This window comes from Atractosteus spatula, chromosome 18 (assembly GCF_055471065.1).
Source record: "Atractosteus spatula isolate fAtrSpa1 chromosome 18, fAtrSpa1.hap1, whole genome shotgun sequence".
Classification (NCBI taxonomy): domain Eukaryota; kingdom Metazoa; phylum Chordata; class Actinopteri; order Semionotiformes; family Lepisosteidae; genus Atractosteus; species Atractosteus spatula.
The window spans coordinates 8823230-8837610 of NC_142723.1; the positions used below are offsets into that span (position 1 = coordinate 8823230).

General features: G+C 37.4%; 1 protein-coding gene across 8 annotated transcripts; it reads right to left on the reverse strand.

Moving 5' to 3' along the window:
- Positions 1–750: 750 nt before the first annotated feature.
- brat1 (BRCA1 associated ATM activator 1) lies at positions 751–14209 on the reverse strand. 8 transcript variants are annotated; one of them, XM_088937028.1, is made up of 14 exons: positions 12786–14209; positions 12040–12178; positions 11372–11526; positions 10664–10811; positions 7746–8166; positions 7183–7302; positions 6934–7025; positions 6699–6817; positions 4367–4553; positions 4173–4246; positions 3995–4079; positions 2628–2726; positions 2158–2327; positions 751–1897 (listed from the first exon to the last, which is right to left on the reverse strand). In XM_088937028.1, exons 1-14 carry the CDS (start codon positions 12813–12815, stop codon positions 1181–1183), a joined length of 2556 nt encoding a protein of 851 aa, XP_088793154.1. In that variant the 5' UTR covers positions 12816–14209; the 3' UTR covers positions 751–1180. The 8 variants fall into 8 exon arrangements, with proteins under 8 accessions (XP_088793154.1, XP_088793150.1, XP_088793151.1 ...); XM_088937024.1 differs by having other exon boundaries at positions 3995–4246; positions 12786–14197; XM_088937025.1 differs by having other exon boundaries at positions 3995–4246; positions 13776–13857.
- Between the last annotated feature and the right edge of the window lie 172 nt (positions 14210–14381).

Consider the following 14381-nt stretch of genomic DNA (forward strand, 5'->3'; position numbering starts at 1 on the left):
TTCAATGGTAAGTTTTTTATTACTGTATTTATTGTCTATTTATGACAGTTGATATGATTAATTTAATCTAGTTAATGCTATCCACCCCCTTTATATATAATAATTATAATAATAATTGCTTACTCTTATATAGCGCTTTTCTGGACACTCCACTTAAAGCGTTTTACAGGTAATGGGGACTCCCCTCCACCACCACCAATGTGCAGCATCCACCTGGATGATGCGACGGCAGCTATAGTGCGCCAGAACACTCACCACACATCAGCTATCAGTGGGGAGGAGAGCAGAGTAATGAAGCCAATTCATAGATGGCGATTATTAGGAGGCCATGATTGGTAAGGTCCAATGGGAAATTTGGCCAGGATGCCGGGGTTACAATCCTACTCTTTTCGAGAAACGCCCTGGGATTTTTAATGACCAGAGTCAGGACCTTGGTTTTATGTCTCATCCGAAGGACAGTGCCTGTTTACAGTATAGTGTCCCCGTCACTATACTGGGGCATTAGGACCCACGTGGACCGCAGGATGAGTGCCCCCTGCTGGCCCAACTAACACCTCTTCCAGCAGCAACCTTTTCCCAGGAGGTCTCCCATCCAGGTACTGACCAGGCTCACACCTGCTTAGCTTCAGTGGGTTGCCAGGTGTGAGCTGAGGGGTGATATGGCCATATAACAAACATGATGGGCAATGAAATAGCTAATCGATGTGTGTTATAGTCTGTCGTGCTAAATATAAGTCCAACACAACCAAGTTGTTGAAAACTTACTTCCTTTATTGTGTGCTCCATCAGACATACATAACTGTCTCCTACCAGTTTTTTTCCCCACATTTTCTCTTACAGGTCACGTGATACAATACAAGCAATGCACTTTTACAATATATCTCACGATGAACTTGGACTGTGGCTTACGCAGAGAATAGACAGCTTATGAACACTGCCTAACTACATATTTACTGTTACTTTAAAAATATACAAATCCATGCATTTATAAGCAACCAGATTTATGTTCTAAAATGATCTGCAACTTGTATACAGATAAAAAATCTAACTTCCTGAGAAGACATATACTTTGTGAAGGGAACAGAACACGAGGCATATCATGATCAAATGCATTATAGAAACAGTTATATAAAAATATAAGTTATTTGACATTACAGAAAAAATATGCAAACTGATTGAATTAGTAACAGTCCACAGCATTGTCTGCTGTAGTGTGAGTAGCTGCTAGAATGTCTTTCAGGAGGGAACGAGGGCTATTTTCTATGTGGTCACTACTCCGTGCCAAGGTTTGTTGCATTGCCTCCAAATCCAGCGAAGAAAGAACTTCCACAATGCCAAGCTGTCTTTGTTGATCTGTACTGACATGGATAGACTCACTGCTTTTGGAGAAGTATTTTGTTAGTGTATCTGCTGCCAACTGTTGTCCTTTTAGGTCATAGGTCAAAGTGCAATGTGTTACACTGTTATCCTCAATGATAACACGTTTCAGTGACAAGAGAATTGAGCACGCCTTCTGTGCCACTGGCCTATCACAGTCAAACAATCCATTAAAGAGAACATCAAAGATTTTTAAATCAAGAAGCTTCTGTACGGACTCGGTAAGGCTCAAGATAGAGTGTGCGGGCAAAGCCACAGTGTAAGGACAACAGGACAAAACAGGTTTTGCCAGAGTCTGACTGATCCAAATTTCTGCAAGCTCTAGTGTGTGAATTTTGACTTCCCAGTCTAAGTCGTTGCTGCCCAGATCTAGCACAGTAATGGCATTTTTTTCCAAATGCTGAATTGGCTGTTGGGATGGGTGCTTTAGCCACTTAGAGAAGACTCTGACCACAGCCCTTCTGGGAAAGCACTCCGTGTCATTGGCCAATATGTCCACTAAATGCGATGCAAGCTCCTTCTAGGAAAGAACAAATGTAATGTTGAAAATAAACCTAAACCTCAGCATCATGAAACAGACAATAACAAGCACACAATTTTGTTCACTTAAAGTATTTGTAAAGATACCAGTGTGCTTCATTTAATATCACAGCTTATCAGTGTATTATTAAGTTTGAACCAAACTATTTAAAAACCTTAACACCTGCTATACTGTATGAAATTGGCAAATACTAATAATTAACAATAGATATGGAACTGGCTGCTGAAATTATGGTTCACCTGCACTCCAGGGACAGATTTCAGGTCCTCTTCTTTGCCCATGACAAAGGAAGTTTGTCCCAGGGCACAGATCGCACTCGCTCGCACATAACTTTCAGGGTCAGACAGCAAAGAATGCAGGAGGCTAGGAACCCCAGTACTCATCAGGATTGCAGGAAATCCCCCTTTGTCTCAATTAAAAAAAAGAGTTCATATTCAAGATTATTCAGGACTTTTTAATTTCAACTGTTTAGCTGAAATTAATCTATAAAGAACATGAAGATTCTTAATAGCCCCTCTGTTGAGTGCATTAAGTTAGTTATACACAACAGTATTTTGATAGACCGCTTTAATGCTAACTTGAACAGAAGGCACACTCTTGAACCGACTGGAAATTATAATAATGGAATCTGTATAAGATTAACTTAAAGTATGATCTCATTAAGTCAATAAAGATGCAGATGAATCCCGATGAAGTGTACTAAGCTCACCTTGAAACCGTATGGTAAGCCGAGTTAAAAACTCCAGGGTTGAATCTCTAACCTCCCATCGAACATCACAGAGACGCTTCTCCAACACAGAAAACAGATCTGGGTAAATGAAATCACTGTCAGCGCAAACAAAGGTTAGCCAGTGCAGGTGTTACAGTAGGTGTAAAAGCTATGTACAACTAGAAATAACTAAATGGTTAACCTCTAATTCAATTTAATTTAATAATAATTTAGCAGATATTCTTTGTTTCATCCGTTACAAAATTATTTTAATTCATGTAATCCATTTCAAGTATTAAAGTGTAAGGCTGTAATTTTCAAATTTCCAATTCTCCTTAATTATATTAACTTGTATTTTCTTAATAATATTGTTACAGTTTTAGGTGACTTAGAAGTGTCTCTTAGATCTTAGATCAAGTCCATGACACTGGGAAGAGTAAACACCTCAAACTTCAAAGGAGAGAGGATGTTTGCCGGATTAATGATTGGCTAGGAGCAGTCCAGACACACACAATATAAGATCACATAAAGAGCAGGAGAGAGAAAAGAGGACAGGAAGAAATGAGGAGAAGCAGGGAGAAGAGAGGAGTCCAGAAGAGTTGGGACTTGAAGCTTGCCCCCAGGCGAGAGCCCCTACTTCTTGATCATCCAAATCAAACCTGACTGGAGCTAAGTATTTGAACCTTGTAAGAGTGTGCTTTTCTGTGCTTTCAAGGAACTTGAGTTTCCCGAGTAAAAGATACCTCAGTTAGAAACATCTTTCCTGCTTAGGGTACATTTTTATGGATAGGGATACAGGCTCCCATTTATTTTGTGGCATCTGGGGTGCAGAGAGAGATTTAACTGCAGGTTACATTGTATTTAGTCAGAAGGCAGCTCATCTCTTGTGTGGCCTCTGTAAGCATATTAAAGTTTAATGCTTAGTAGCAGTCTGGGGTTTTCTGGGTGACCAGAATGATAGGTGTTTGCCTTTTTTCTAAATACTGTACATAAAGTAACTTGTGTGTTTTATGTTGCGTGTAGTGTAGTTTGTGTGTAATGTCATTGTAATAAATACTTGTTAACCAAGCGTGTCTGGATTGTTAGTCCTCTCAACAAAGTTGTGCCAGAGAACAAAGAATTCACGTGCCTCCAATTATACCAACCTCTCAGGTATATTTCTAGAAATTACTTACAAGTTGGGGGTTATGAATAATTATTTCACTGATTGACTAAACCACTCGGTCTATTCCAGATTTTCACTAGTTTTGTAACCCCCCAGTTGTAACACTATTCATTAACATACTTTAAGGATTAAAGTGTCTCTGCACACCATATAAAGCTAGCATTATGAAATCATCATCCTCTGTATAGCCTATATATTTTACCTTGTTTAAGAAACAACCAAGTTAATGGTATTTCAGAACAGCAAAACAACCAGTTTAAGACAGCTTGCATAGCTTTCGTGAGAACCTGAAATGGGAAGAATAGGCTCATTATTTCAAACAGACACAAACACAGTGTGATATATACAGTATACAAATAAAACAAGAAATTGACTCCTACTGAGGAATCCGTGTCAGAATTTTGGAGATACTCATGAAGAACCAAGAAAGCCTCACTCAAAAACTCACTGCTTCCTAAAAAAGAAGAAAAAACAGGCTAACTGTAAAACCAGTAAAACTGGGAAATCTTAACCTTGACAAGGTTAAGATCAACATTTCTTAAACTGGTTACTGATCATGTTCGTACTGCATTACCTGAACACTGTGCAAGCCTGCTCAGTGTATCCATTGCAGACTTCTGGACCTTGGTACAGCCAATCAAATTTTTGAAGATGTTGCTGTTTTTTGAGCTGCAGGGGAGTGCCATTCCAATGCAAGCCCTTAGCACTGTGAGAACAGAGCAGAACAGGGACTTGCCTGGAACCTCCTGGTGCAGTGTGTCCTGTACACACAGAACTAAAGATAATTTTCCAGAAAAGTCATCTTTTCAAGTGGCTGGACATACATAATGTTCTCCAAATCTCAAAGTTTTAAGAGATTTGATGTAATTGATATAAGATCATTATTAAAATTGTATCACCCCTCTGCCATCAAGATGGAACAATCCTTAATAAATTCATCTCTCTGCAACAACCATTGCCCTTACACAAGAAAGAAAGACATTTTTGTTGGAGAGAGGACAGATGCATCTCTCTGTGATAACACTGGAAGCTCACAGTTGAATCAAGGATGCCTAAGTTGCATATAATACCATCTATCCCAAGTAACACACAGCCAGATGTGTATTGTTACGTGAGGAATCCCTGTTATAACTAGCTAATAGGCCTTAGGGCAGTGGCTCTCAAACTGTGGTATGCCAGATGACCCTGGAAATTTGCTGTGTGCACTGAAAAATTGGTAATTAAAAATTATGTACATTTTTAATCTGTGATTTACTTAATCGGTTTCAGAAAGTTTGAGATGGGTTTTTATATTTTCTATTTTAATAAAATTAGTTTGTGTCAAATACGCAGTCTACGTACTTGGCTACGTCGATACAGCGCGCGCTAATACTTGAGTGTTCATACTCCTCTCAATCTTTCAGAGACACAGCTTAGTGCCACATTCACCAACAGAACAAGTGATCAAAAATGAATAACTAGCAAAAATCAAGTATTATGTCATGGCTGAAAGGAACAGACGCCAAGAGTACTGACTCCAGCTCGGATAGATCATGCACTCCCATTGAGAATGAGGAGGATTATACATCGGCAACTAGAGTTACCATATTTGAACATAAAAAAAGAGGACACCCTGAGGAACTTTCCTATTGCCTTGTCTGGGAAAGGGATTGGGATGGAGAGGGTTTTCAAAATATCCCATGTTTTATGTTCATTGGTAAAGTAACTGTGATGATGTTTAACTGTGTGAAATGCACAAATCTCTTCTGCCGCAATAACAGTATCCTGTTTTGCTGCCATATTTTACAAAATAATCTGTTAATTTGGTTGAAGAACTCTCTCCTCAAATTGCCTTATTGTGTTTGTCTGAGTCAACATGAGCTTGCAAGTCAAGTACACCTTTATTTGCCACGGAGACAAAAGCACCAGGCTTACACACCAAACATTGAGCTTCTCAAGACGTATACTTGGTATACGGAAAAATACATTTCTGTGTTTTCAAAGTGGCATTTTCTGCCATTTCGGAAACACTTAAATTTACACTTTCACTTTGGCATTGTGTTTGAGGGTAGGAAAACAAGAAACAAAATACTGTAGGTAGCCTTTCGAGGGAATGCTTCTGCACTGCACAGACTGGGTAAAGACACTAATATTGGCACCCATTTTCGCTCTTTCATTACATAATCATACATGTACAGGACGAAAACTAAACTATAACATAGGTCGCGAAGCAAACTAGAGAAGTTAATAAATTGTCTCGCTCTCTTTCTAACCTCCTCACCTACTATCTGTAAAACTTTTGTTAATTATTTTTCATGGTGAAAATAAAGCGGTCGAAATCCTAGACATTTTTGGATATTTGAAAATTCCCACCAGACAGAAATATAAGGATCAAAATGGAGGACGTCCGGAAAAATCCAGATGTATGGTAACCCCATTGGCCACCGAAACTAGCTCTGCTGCTGAACCTGACACAGACAGCACTGCTAATGTTAGCAAGTGTCAGAAAACAGCTATAAGGCAGTACAATCCAAATTATCTAAGTGCTCAGTGCTATTTTTATTATATATGCGTGTGTGTGCACGCGCTCATGTTGGTCATTGAGATTTCTGTGGTTCCTATGAGAAGATGACTTGTAGGTGGTACCTGAATGCTTTGGTTTGATCAGGGGTGGTCCAAAAAGTTCGAGAACCACTGCCTTAGGGTATAGGCAGAGCTAGCTAATGGGGCTCAATACCTCTATACTGGTATTTTTACCAGCTGAGCTATTCGGAAGCACCCACAAAAAAAAGTTTCTGTTCATATTTTACAAGATTTCAAACAGGTAGGATGGAAACACCACAGTAACACACCACTAATTTCTTTATTCCAAGAAAACATATGTCACAAGTAAAAATAACTGCTTTAAAGCAGTAGAAGTAACTTACCATGCATAACAGCTCTTCCGTGTGGTACAATGAAAGGCAAAGTAAAGAAGAACAGGATCTTTTCTGGGACAGCTGCTTCTTTGTAGCCAATTTTTCAAGAACAAATCCACCCTCCAAAACTTTTAAGAGAAAAAAAAGTGACAATGATTGTTAAATTCCTAATATGCTGGTACTGAAGTAAAATGAAATTATGATTAGGCAACAAAGTGCAGCTTTTTTACTGTGTTGAAAATACCTGAAGACTGTTGTTGTTCATCTATTGCAGCCATAATACAGTCCAGTGGCTGGAGGATTACTTGAATGGCCTTGCTCCTCAAAATATGTGGGCTGCAATACAATTGTCTGAATAACATATTTGTTTGCAGAAAGCAAAACAACTGTTACTTTGATCAGATACTTTTCAAAACAAAAAACAAACAAGCAAAAAAAAAGTCTCCAAAGCTTTAAGCACTAATTCTGCTTAAGTCCTGGAGTACATGCTTACCAGTTTTCTAATTTGAATATTCCTAAAGCAAAGGGAATAGCTTGTGTGGGGTTCAGAGTACACAGCATCAGATCCATCAGATTTACCAAGTTGGAGTCCTCTTTGTTCAAGAGAGCAGTCCTGAAAACCAGTTTAAAAACTTCAAATTACACTCATAAAGAAACAACTGAAAAAATAACCTTCTCCAGTGCTCATTATAAGACTAGAATGTAGTGCAGAAAATTAACCCTTTACACAAGGAAACAAAAGCAAAAGAGAGAAACCAACAGTAAAATAACTGAAAATACAAATATCATGTTTTATTACCATAATGAGGCCAAGACATAACACTATAAATAAAAATAAGGTAATTTTTTCTTTACTGAAAGAAATGAAAAACTAGCCCTGTTTTAAACAATGCAATGTACCCTCTCACAGTGCATTCAACCCACTGTGGGGAAATCAAGAATCTAGAGGCCTTCAAGGATATTGGCACACTTCCTCCCCCCTTTTTTATTTTGATATAACCAGTTTAAAAATAATATTTTTTAAAAATGAACTGAAGACAAAGAATGTTAAATAACCTTGATGCAGTTAGAAGGACTTCCAAGAATGGCTGTTCCATCACAATCTGGCCATTTCCCATCCGTGTCTTAATAGCAGCCTCCGTCTTCTGCCAGAGTACTTCCATGACCTGCGGCTGGCAGTGTACCAGAGCCAAAGTCAAGAGCTTTAAGGACTGATGGGTGTGGAAGGAGATGTCAGAATGCAGTGCATCTCCCACATGTTGTGCAATTTTAATGGTGCAGTTAGCCCATTCAGTTTGTTCAGCATAGGTGTTACATTCACAGGCCACAGAATTCTGCCAAATATCACTGTTGTCTGAAGATGAATGTGCAGGTACTTTCTTTGGGAAGTTTAAAATGTGAGCCACAAGCTGATTAGCTGCTGAAGCAACAAAGAGGCTTCTGTCTATTTGTAAATTCAGGATCATTTTAGTAAAATCTGTGAAAAAAAAACAATCCAAAGTTCAAAATAAGTACTGAATTAGGTTTGTGAGGCAGACACTCAACATTTGACATTTAAGGCATTTGCCATTGTAACTGAATTTGTTTTACAAAGCTAGCTTATTTCTTTGTTTAATTATACAATTTGTAATATAAAATCAGTGTTTTTCTCCAAAAAGTAATCAAGAATTAAACACAAAGATTTGTGGCAATTCAACCTTAAAAGAAAAGCGAAGTACCAATTAGTGACACAAGAGGGCCTTATATCATGTGAAAACTTCACAAACCAAACAACTTAATGAAACAAGTGGAGTGATCTTCCGAAGCCGAAACGTTGTTTCATTTCTTCTCTTTTCAGCATGAAATAAACTTTTACTTGTTTCATTGCAGCCCATAAATGCTGATGCAGCTACCTACTTGAACAAACCCCTTAGTTAATAAGTCTCAAGGGGATCCCCACAAGAAAATGAACCAAAAGAAGGCTCACATTTAATTAAACACACAATCCTAGATATTGTTAGTAACCAGAGTTCAGGGGAGATCTACAGTGTATACTTAGAGAGGATTAGAGAAGGATCTCAGAGAGTAACTGGCTCTGTCGTAAGTTTGGACAGAGGATAGAGAAGTGGTTCTAAGTCTTTCTCGTGAGGGATCCACCTTCTGGCTTTCGTTCCAGCAAGCTCTTAATCACTGGCTAACTTGATTTAAATTTTCTTTTTGATGCATTCAGTTCTATCAAACCCGAGCATCTGAGTTTTGGAACACCTCCAATTTAGGTGTGTTAGATGAAATGTAAGCAACTGGACTTTTGACAGAAAACAAATCCCTAACTGAGGGACTTGTGTGATAAACGGTCAGTCCCACCTGTCTCTTCATCATCAATAGATCACCTGCTTAAAGCTGTTAGGAAAACGTGTCTGCAGGGTATTTTTGAAACCAAGGACTGGGTGCAGAAACAGGTAAACAAAATGTCTTAACAAGGAAGCAGATAAATTAAAGGCATCACTTAGCACCACTGATTGTGAGGTCAGCTGGAACAAAAACCAGCAGTCCCATGGATCCCTCAGGATGAGGAATCCCTAGAATAGAGGAGGGAGTGTGTGAAAAAAATACAAATAATATAGAGATGGAAATAAAATACCACAGATCAATCTGGAGTAACCTGAGACTATGCCAGTGAAGAGTAGTCCCTTTAAAAATCTGGGATTGAACCTAACTGAAGAGGTTTTTAGGCATATCTTTAAGATACAGCACACTGTAGAGCATGAAACACTAATATTCCCAACATTAGAGAGAGAGCCTCTATGAGCTTTATATGAACTGATGTTAGAAAGCTGCAACCCCTTTCATATACAGTAGACATGAAGCCAAGAATGGGGGTGGAAAAGATACAGAATTCTCTGGCGAGTCATGGTAGGTTCCAGCTGTAATCAAATAGCTCCCATCAAATAAGACAAGCCACAAAATCATCACTGAAGACCCCTTACTGATTGTGGGTGGACTTGCTACACATTTAAATCTAAGAAGAAGCTATGGAGGAATAATTAGAATTTTAGAATTAAAGCAAATATTTCATGTTAGGAAAACTGTGAAAATAAAACTAGCATAGTTCATATAGATATTGACATAATTTAACAACAAATGTTGCTGAACTGCTGATCAGTTGAGAACTTTATCTCTCCCTCACAAATTTTATTTTGTGGTCAACAACCAGTGAATCAATAATTAAATTCATGTCTTTTATAAGCAAGGCCTAAATATCTGGATAAAATGCCCCAAAACATCATAACATCATAACAACAATTCTGGGCAAGTATAATTTTGCTGAGATTTCATAATTATGTCATTTTCATGTTCTAAATTAATTTTCAGCTTTGAAAGGATTAAGGTCTCCATTTATAGAAATTCTTCAAGATCTCTGACTGAACTAACAGACCTTTTTTAGAGTCTTGTCTATGTAAAAATGCTGAAATACATAACAATGTTAGAAAAATATCACATCAGAAAAACACACACCCTCCCTAAAAATTTTCATTTGCAGAAAATTCTCAATTCTGCATTTTATCATCTTAAAAATCTGCATATATGAATTAAAATTATTTTTTAAAAAGGTGTCTTATGATTAAATTAGAAAGACACTGCTATGCAATCATATTTAATTATGTCATTTCATAGCTTTCCCAATATTTAGTTTGGAGACAAATGGCCATTGGATGGCAGAATTCATCATTTGGACAGAGTACAATGTCATCATTATTCAGATGTTTCAAGTTCATAGGAAAGGAGTTGTAAAATGACATACTGGGGAAAGAGTAAAATGGTTACATTTAAAGTTAAATAAAATTCTAAAATTAAACATTAGTACAACAATATTTAAAATACATAACTGAATAAACCACTACAACAAAAACACAGTAAAAACAGTTCTGTTAGTCAAACCACAAAAGCATTACCAATTGTCAGCCAGAATGGAAATTACTATGTGCAATTCCCACCGTTCATTATGATGAAATGCATAACCCTCCAGTGCTGGAGCATGCTCCATAATCCATTGATCCACCCACTGCGCACTATTGCCTCATCCCACAGCTGTGTGTGGGTCAGGCCTGGGTTTCCAAAGAGACTGTGCAAAATGTCCTGTTCCTGAAGATGACAAAAGTTTTCACAATTCAGGCTATTAAATTTCTACATTTCAAGCATCACATTTATATACTTATATATTATATACAAAGTTATACTTTGAAAACTATCTCCAATGAAGACTGCCAACACTAACTCCTGAGCACTGAGATTCAGCCTACTTATTTCAGTCATTGTTTCTTCTTCATGTGGCAATCAAGCAACAAGAAAAACAGGAGAGACTGAAAAGCCAGTATCTGAAAAGTTTATAATTTAAAAGTTATATCATATTCTGTTTAAATATTCCTGCTAAAGCTGCTCCAATCTGAAAAAACACAGCTGTATGCAAAGTTAGCAAAACACAGCCAGTTCATCTTCCAAATTGATGATCATGTCCTACATTTTATCTACAATACTTTGTAAGAGCTATATTGCCAGCAAAAAGGTTTTTATAGGCTAAACTTTTAGAGCACAAAGTTAAAAGCTACCAAATGAAATATAGAAGGTATGACATAATTTTGCAGTAGCACACTTCCAGAAAATGTATGTAAAGAAAACGTCAAGAGTGGCTTTGATCAATTTACCTCTAAAAAGCAAAATCCCTCTTCAGTAGCAGCTAAGATCCCAACCAGTCTCAGTACAAAGGAGAGAACAGTGGGTTCATTTATCTTCAATTTACACACACTGGATATCAATTCAGTTAAACATGGATTGTGCTGCAGCAAAGATGCCCCAGATACTAAAAAAGAAGAAATAAAGCATAATATTATATATTCAACTTGTAAAAATGAAGTATAATTGAAAATGAATTCACTGCCTATGCTTAAAAAAATACCTCCATCTTAGTGTGCTTAAAACTAGACTTTATTTACAATATTGCAGCAGAATTCTCCTGTTACACTCAATGTGTTACTGAATAGCCAATACCAGCAGCTTCAAAGCCAGTAAGTGCACCGTACCTAACTTGGCAAATTAAATAGCCATCAATATTCCCTTTCCATGCCAGCTGTACTTTGCAAACATGACCAATATGTCACAATCTAGTTTAGTATTAGGCTGACTAAACCTAATTAACACATTAAAGTGTTCAACACCTGAAAGGTTCCACTGAGAATTTTCTGAGAATCTTCTCTAGTGGTGCACATTTATTGATCTCTCAGTTTCCTTTAAAAAAACCCTTAACTGTATAATTGAGTGTGAATATTATAGTCCCTTTGAAAATTACAGCTTTCAGTCTGTTTCCATAGCTCACCCTTTTTTGTTAGGTCTTTAAACCAGTCCAGCAGTTTCTCAAAGCAGGTATCATCAGGGAGTGACTGCTTTGGATTAACAAGAACTGTACAGACAAGAGGTAGCAGCTCTGCACATTCACTATCCATTGTTTTGGTTATCTGGAATCCAAAAACAAGTTTTAATATTCTCATTAACAACATACAAGTTAATTAGTAAGTTTTCAATTAAATAATGTGCACTTCCCCAAAAATAACAGATATAAATCATCTCTACTTCTATTACAAACTCATACAGCTACCTTCTGTACAGCTCATTTCACCCCACACATACTAAAAATTCTGTCCCTTTTTCACAGCTTCTCAGTTTCTGACGACTTTGCAGTGACATTGACTTCCAAAACCAAGCCCTTAAAATGCACTATTTTTTCATTAACAGAGGATACCCCACCCATATTATTGACAGGGCCCTTCGCCGAGCCAAAAATAGCCCTCAGACCAACAACTCAATTAGGAATTCCCGGCCTCACAACCACATTCCCTTGGTGCTTCCCAACCACCCTAACACCCTTTCTATCCCCAGGACCATTAATGACAACTTCCCCATCTTAAAGGAAGATCCCTCCACTGGCACTCTTTTTTTCTGAAAGCCCCATCATCTCATATTGCCAACTACCTAATCTAACCTTATAGTATACTGCTCTCTTGACCGCGGTCAGCAATCATCCACACCAAGCACCTTCCCCTGCAACAGAACTTGCTGCATCACCTGAAAATATATATCCAATACCATGCACATTCAAGGCCCATCTGGACAATTCTGGATCACTCAGATGACATCTTGTATCTCCAGTAACCTTATTTACTGCATCTCTTAAGGAAAATGCCCAGCTATTTACATTGGTGAAACAGGAAGGAGACTGAGAGACCATTTCAGGGAACATGTCAGGGCTGTGAGGATAAAAGTTCTCTCCAAGCAAATAGTTTCCCATTTCATCGCTAGCAGCCATGATCATACTGATCTTTCCATCTGTGTTCTCAAAGAAGGGGTTCGGATCTCCTATTGCATCCAAAACCAAAATTATTCTAAAACTAGGATTACGCCTTCCCCCTTTTCTCAGTGACAGACTTGTTTCCTTCTAATCCTCTGTATTCATCTGCAGGTTTTGACTTCACACCTCTGTTCACCTCTCTTAACTTCAAACCACCTGAGTGTCCACTCTGCTTCTCTCCTGCTCCCACCACCTCCTCTGCGGCTTTTGTTCTCCTGTGCTTTATCAACTGCCGATTTTCCTCTCTCTTACACCTGAAGAAGGCGCCACAGCCAAAACGTTGTTTCTTTTCTTCTCTTTTCAGCATGGAATAAACCTTTACTTGTTCCTATAAATCATCTATTTTCAGAACACATAAGCGCCTAAATCTTAATTGAGTCTTATAAGAATTTAAGCACCTTCAGGTTTTGAATTGAGGGCTCTAAATGATAATTTGCTATAATATTAGTTTTAACCTAATTTCTTGAATTATTAGTAATCATAATTATTCATTTCGTAAATAGTAGTAATTAATAAGATGATGCCTGTGCCATAAGAATCATTTTCCCATTTAGTTAGAAGTAAACGCATCGAAAAGTAATACAAATTCCAAACATAACAGGGACCTAATAAAATGTCATTTGCTATTTTCCTCTGTACAGTAACTTGCGATTATTTGGGTCTGTAAAGTAATTATACGCATTAAAACACAACAGGTTTAACAATACCGGAGTTTGCAGCTTCCTTAACTTATTGTGGCAAACAAAGATGAACGCCGAGGCTTAGATATACGGTCAAGGAAAAATTGTCGTTAACGTCTGAAAAGTGAAGGATGGGATCCCAATCTGGTGTTTAAGTCACGTGTAGCTACAACTTTACTTTGGTTAAGAATAAGAATTCACAAAAATTAAAGAGAAAACTATAGTACACAACACAAGCACATTCATTTTACCACGTACTCTTCTGTCCTTACTAATCATAAACAATCAAAGATAGTTACAGACTTCTACAATAAAACAAATACAGAGATTCTACGTTTAAACGTTTCTCAATTTAACATAATTTACACTGACTAACACATCACAATCAATAAAATCTCATTTGGAATTTGTGAAAAGCCCAACCCTTCTTCTTACATTTCTCAAGCACTTCCTCCTGTAACAGGAAATAAACTGGAGGCATCCATTTTTAGAACGAACCAAATTGTGTGAGGGGAAATATTTAATAGAGTATTCAATTTTTTCCCTTCAGTATATGCTAGAAATATTATAATAAAATTGTAATTTCTATTATATTATAAAATTGAGGTTTTGATAGGTGTTTTTTGTTTTACG

Bases quoted from the DNA above. Each gene is read 5' to 3' on its own strand.
- brat1 (XM_088937021.1), bottom strand. From the start codon at position 12,220: ATGTTGTTAATGAGAATATTAAAACTTGTTTTTGGATTCCAGATAACC. The intron at 4,554-6,698 runs GTAAGTTACTTC...CTGTGTGTACAG, and splicing joins CGGAAGAGCTGTTATGCATG to GACACACTGCACCAGGAGGT. The intron at 1,898-2,157 runs GTGAACCATAAT...GTTCTTTCCTAG, and splicing joins AATCTGTCCCTGGAGTGCAG to AAGGAGCTTGCATCGCATTT.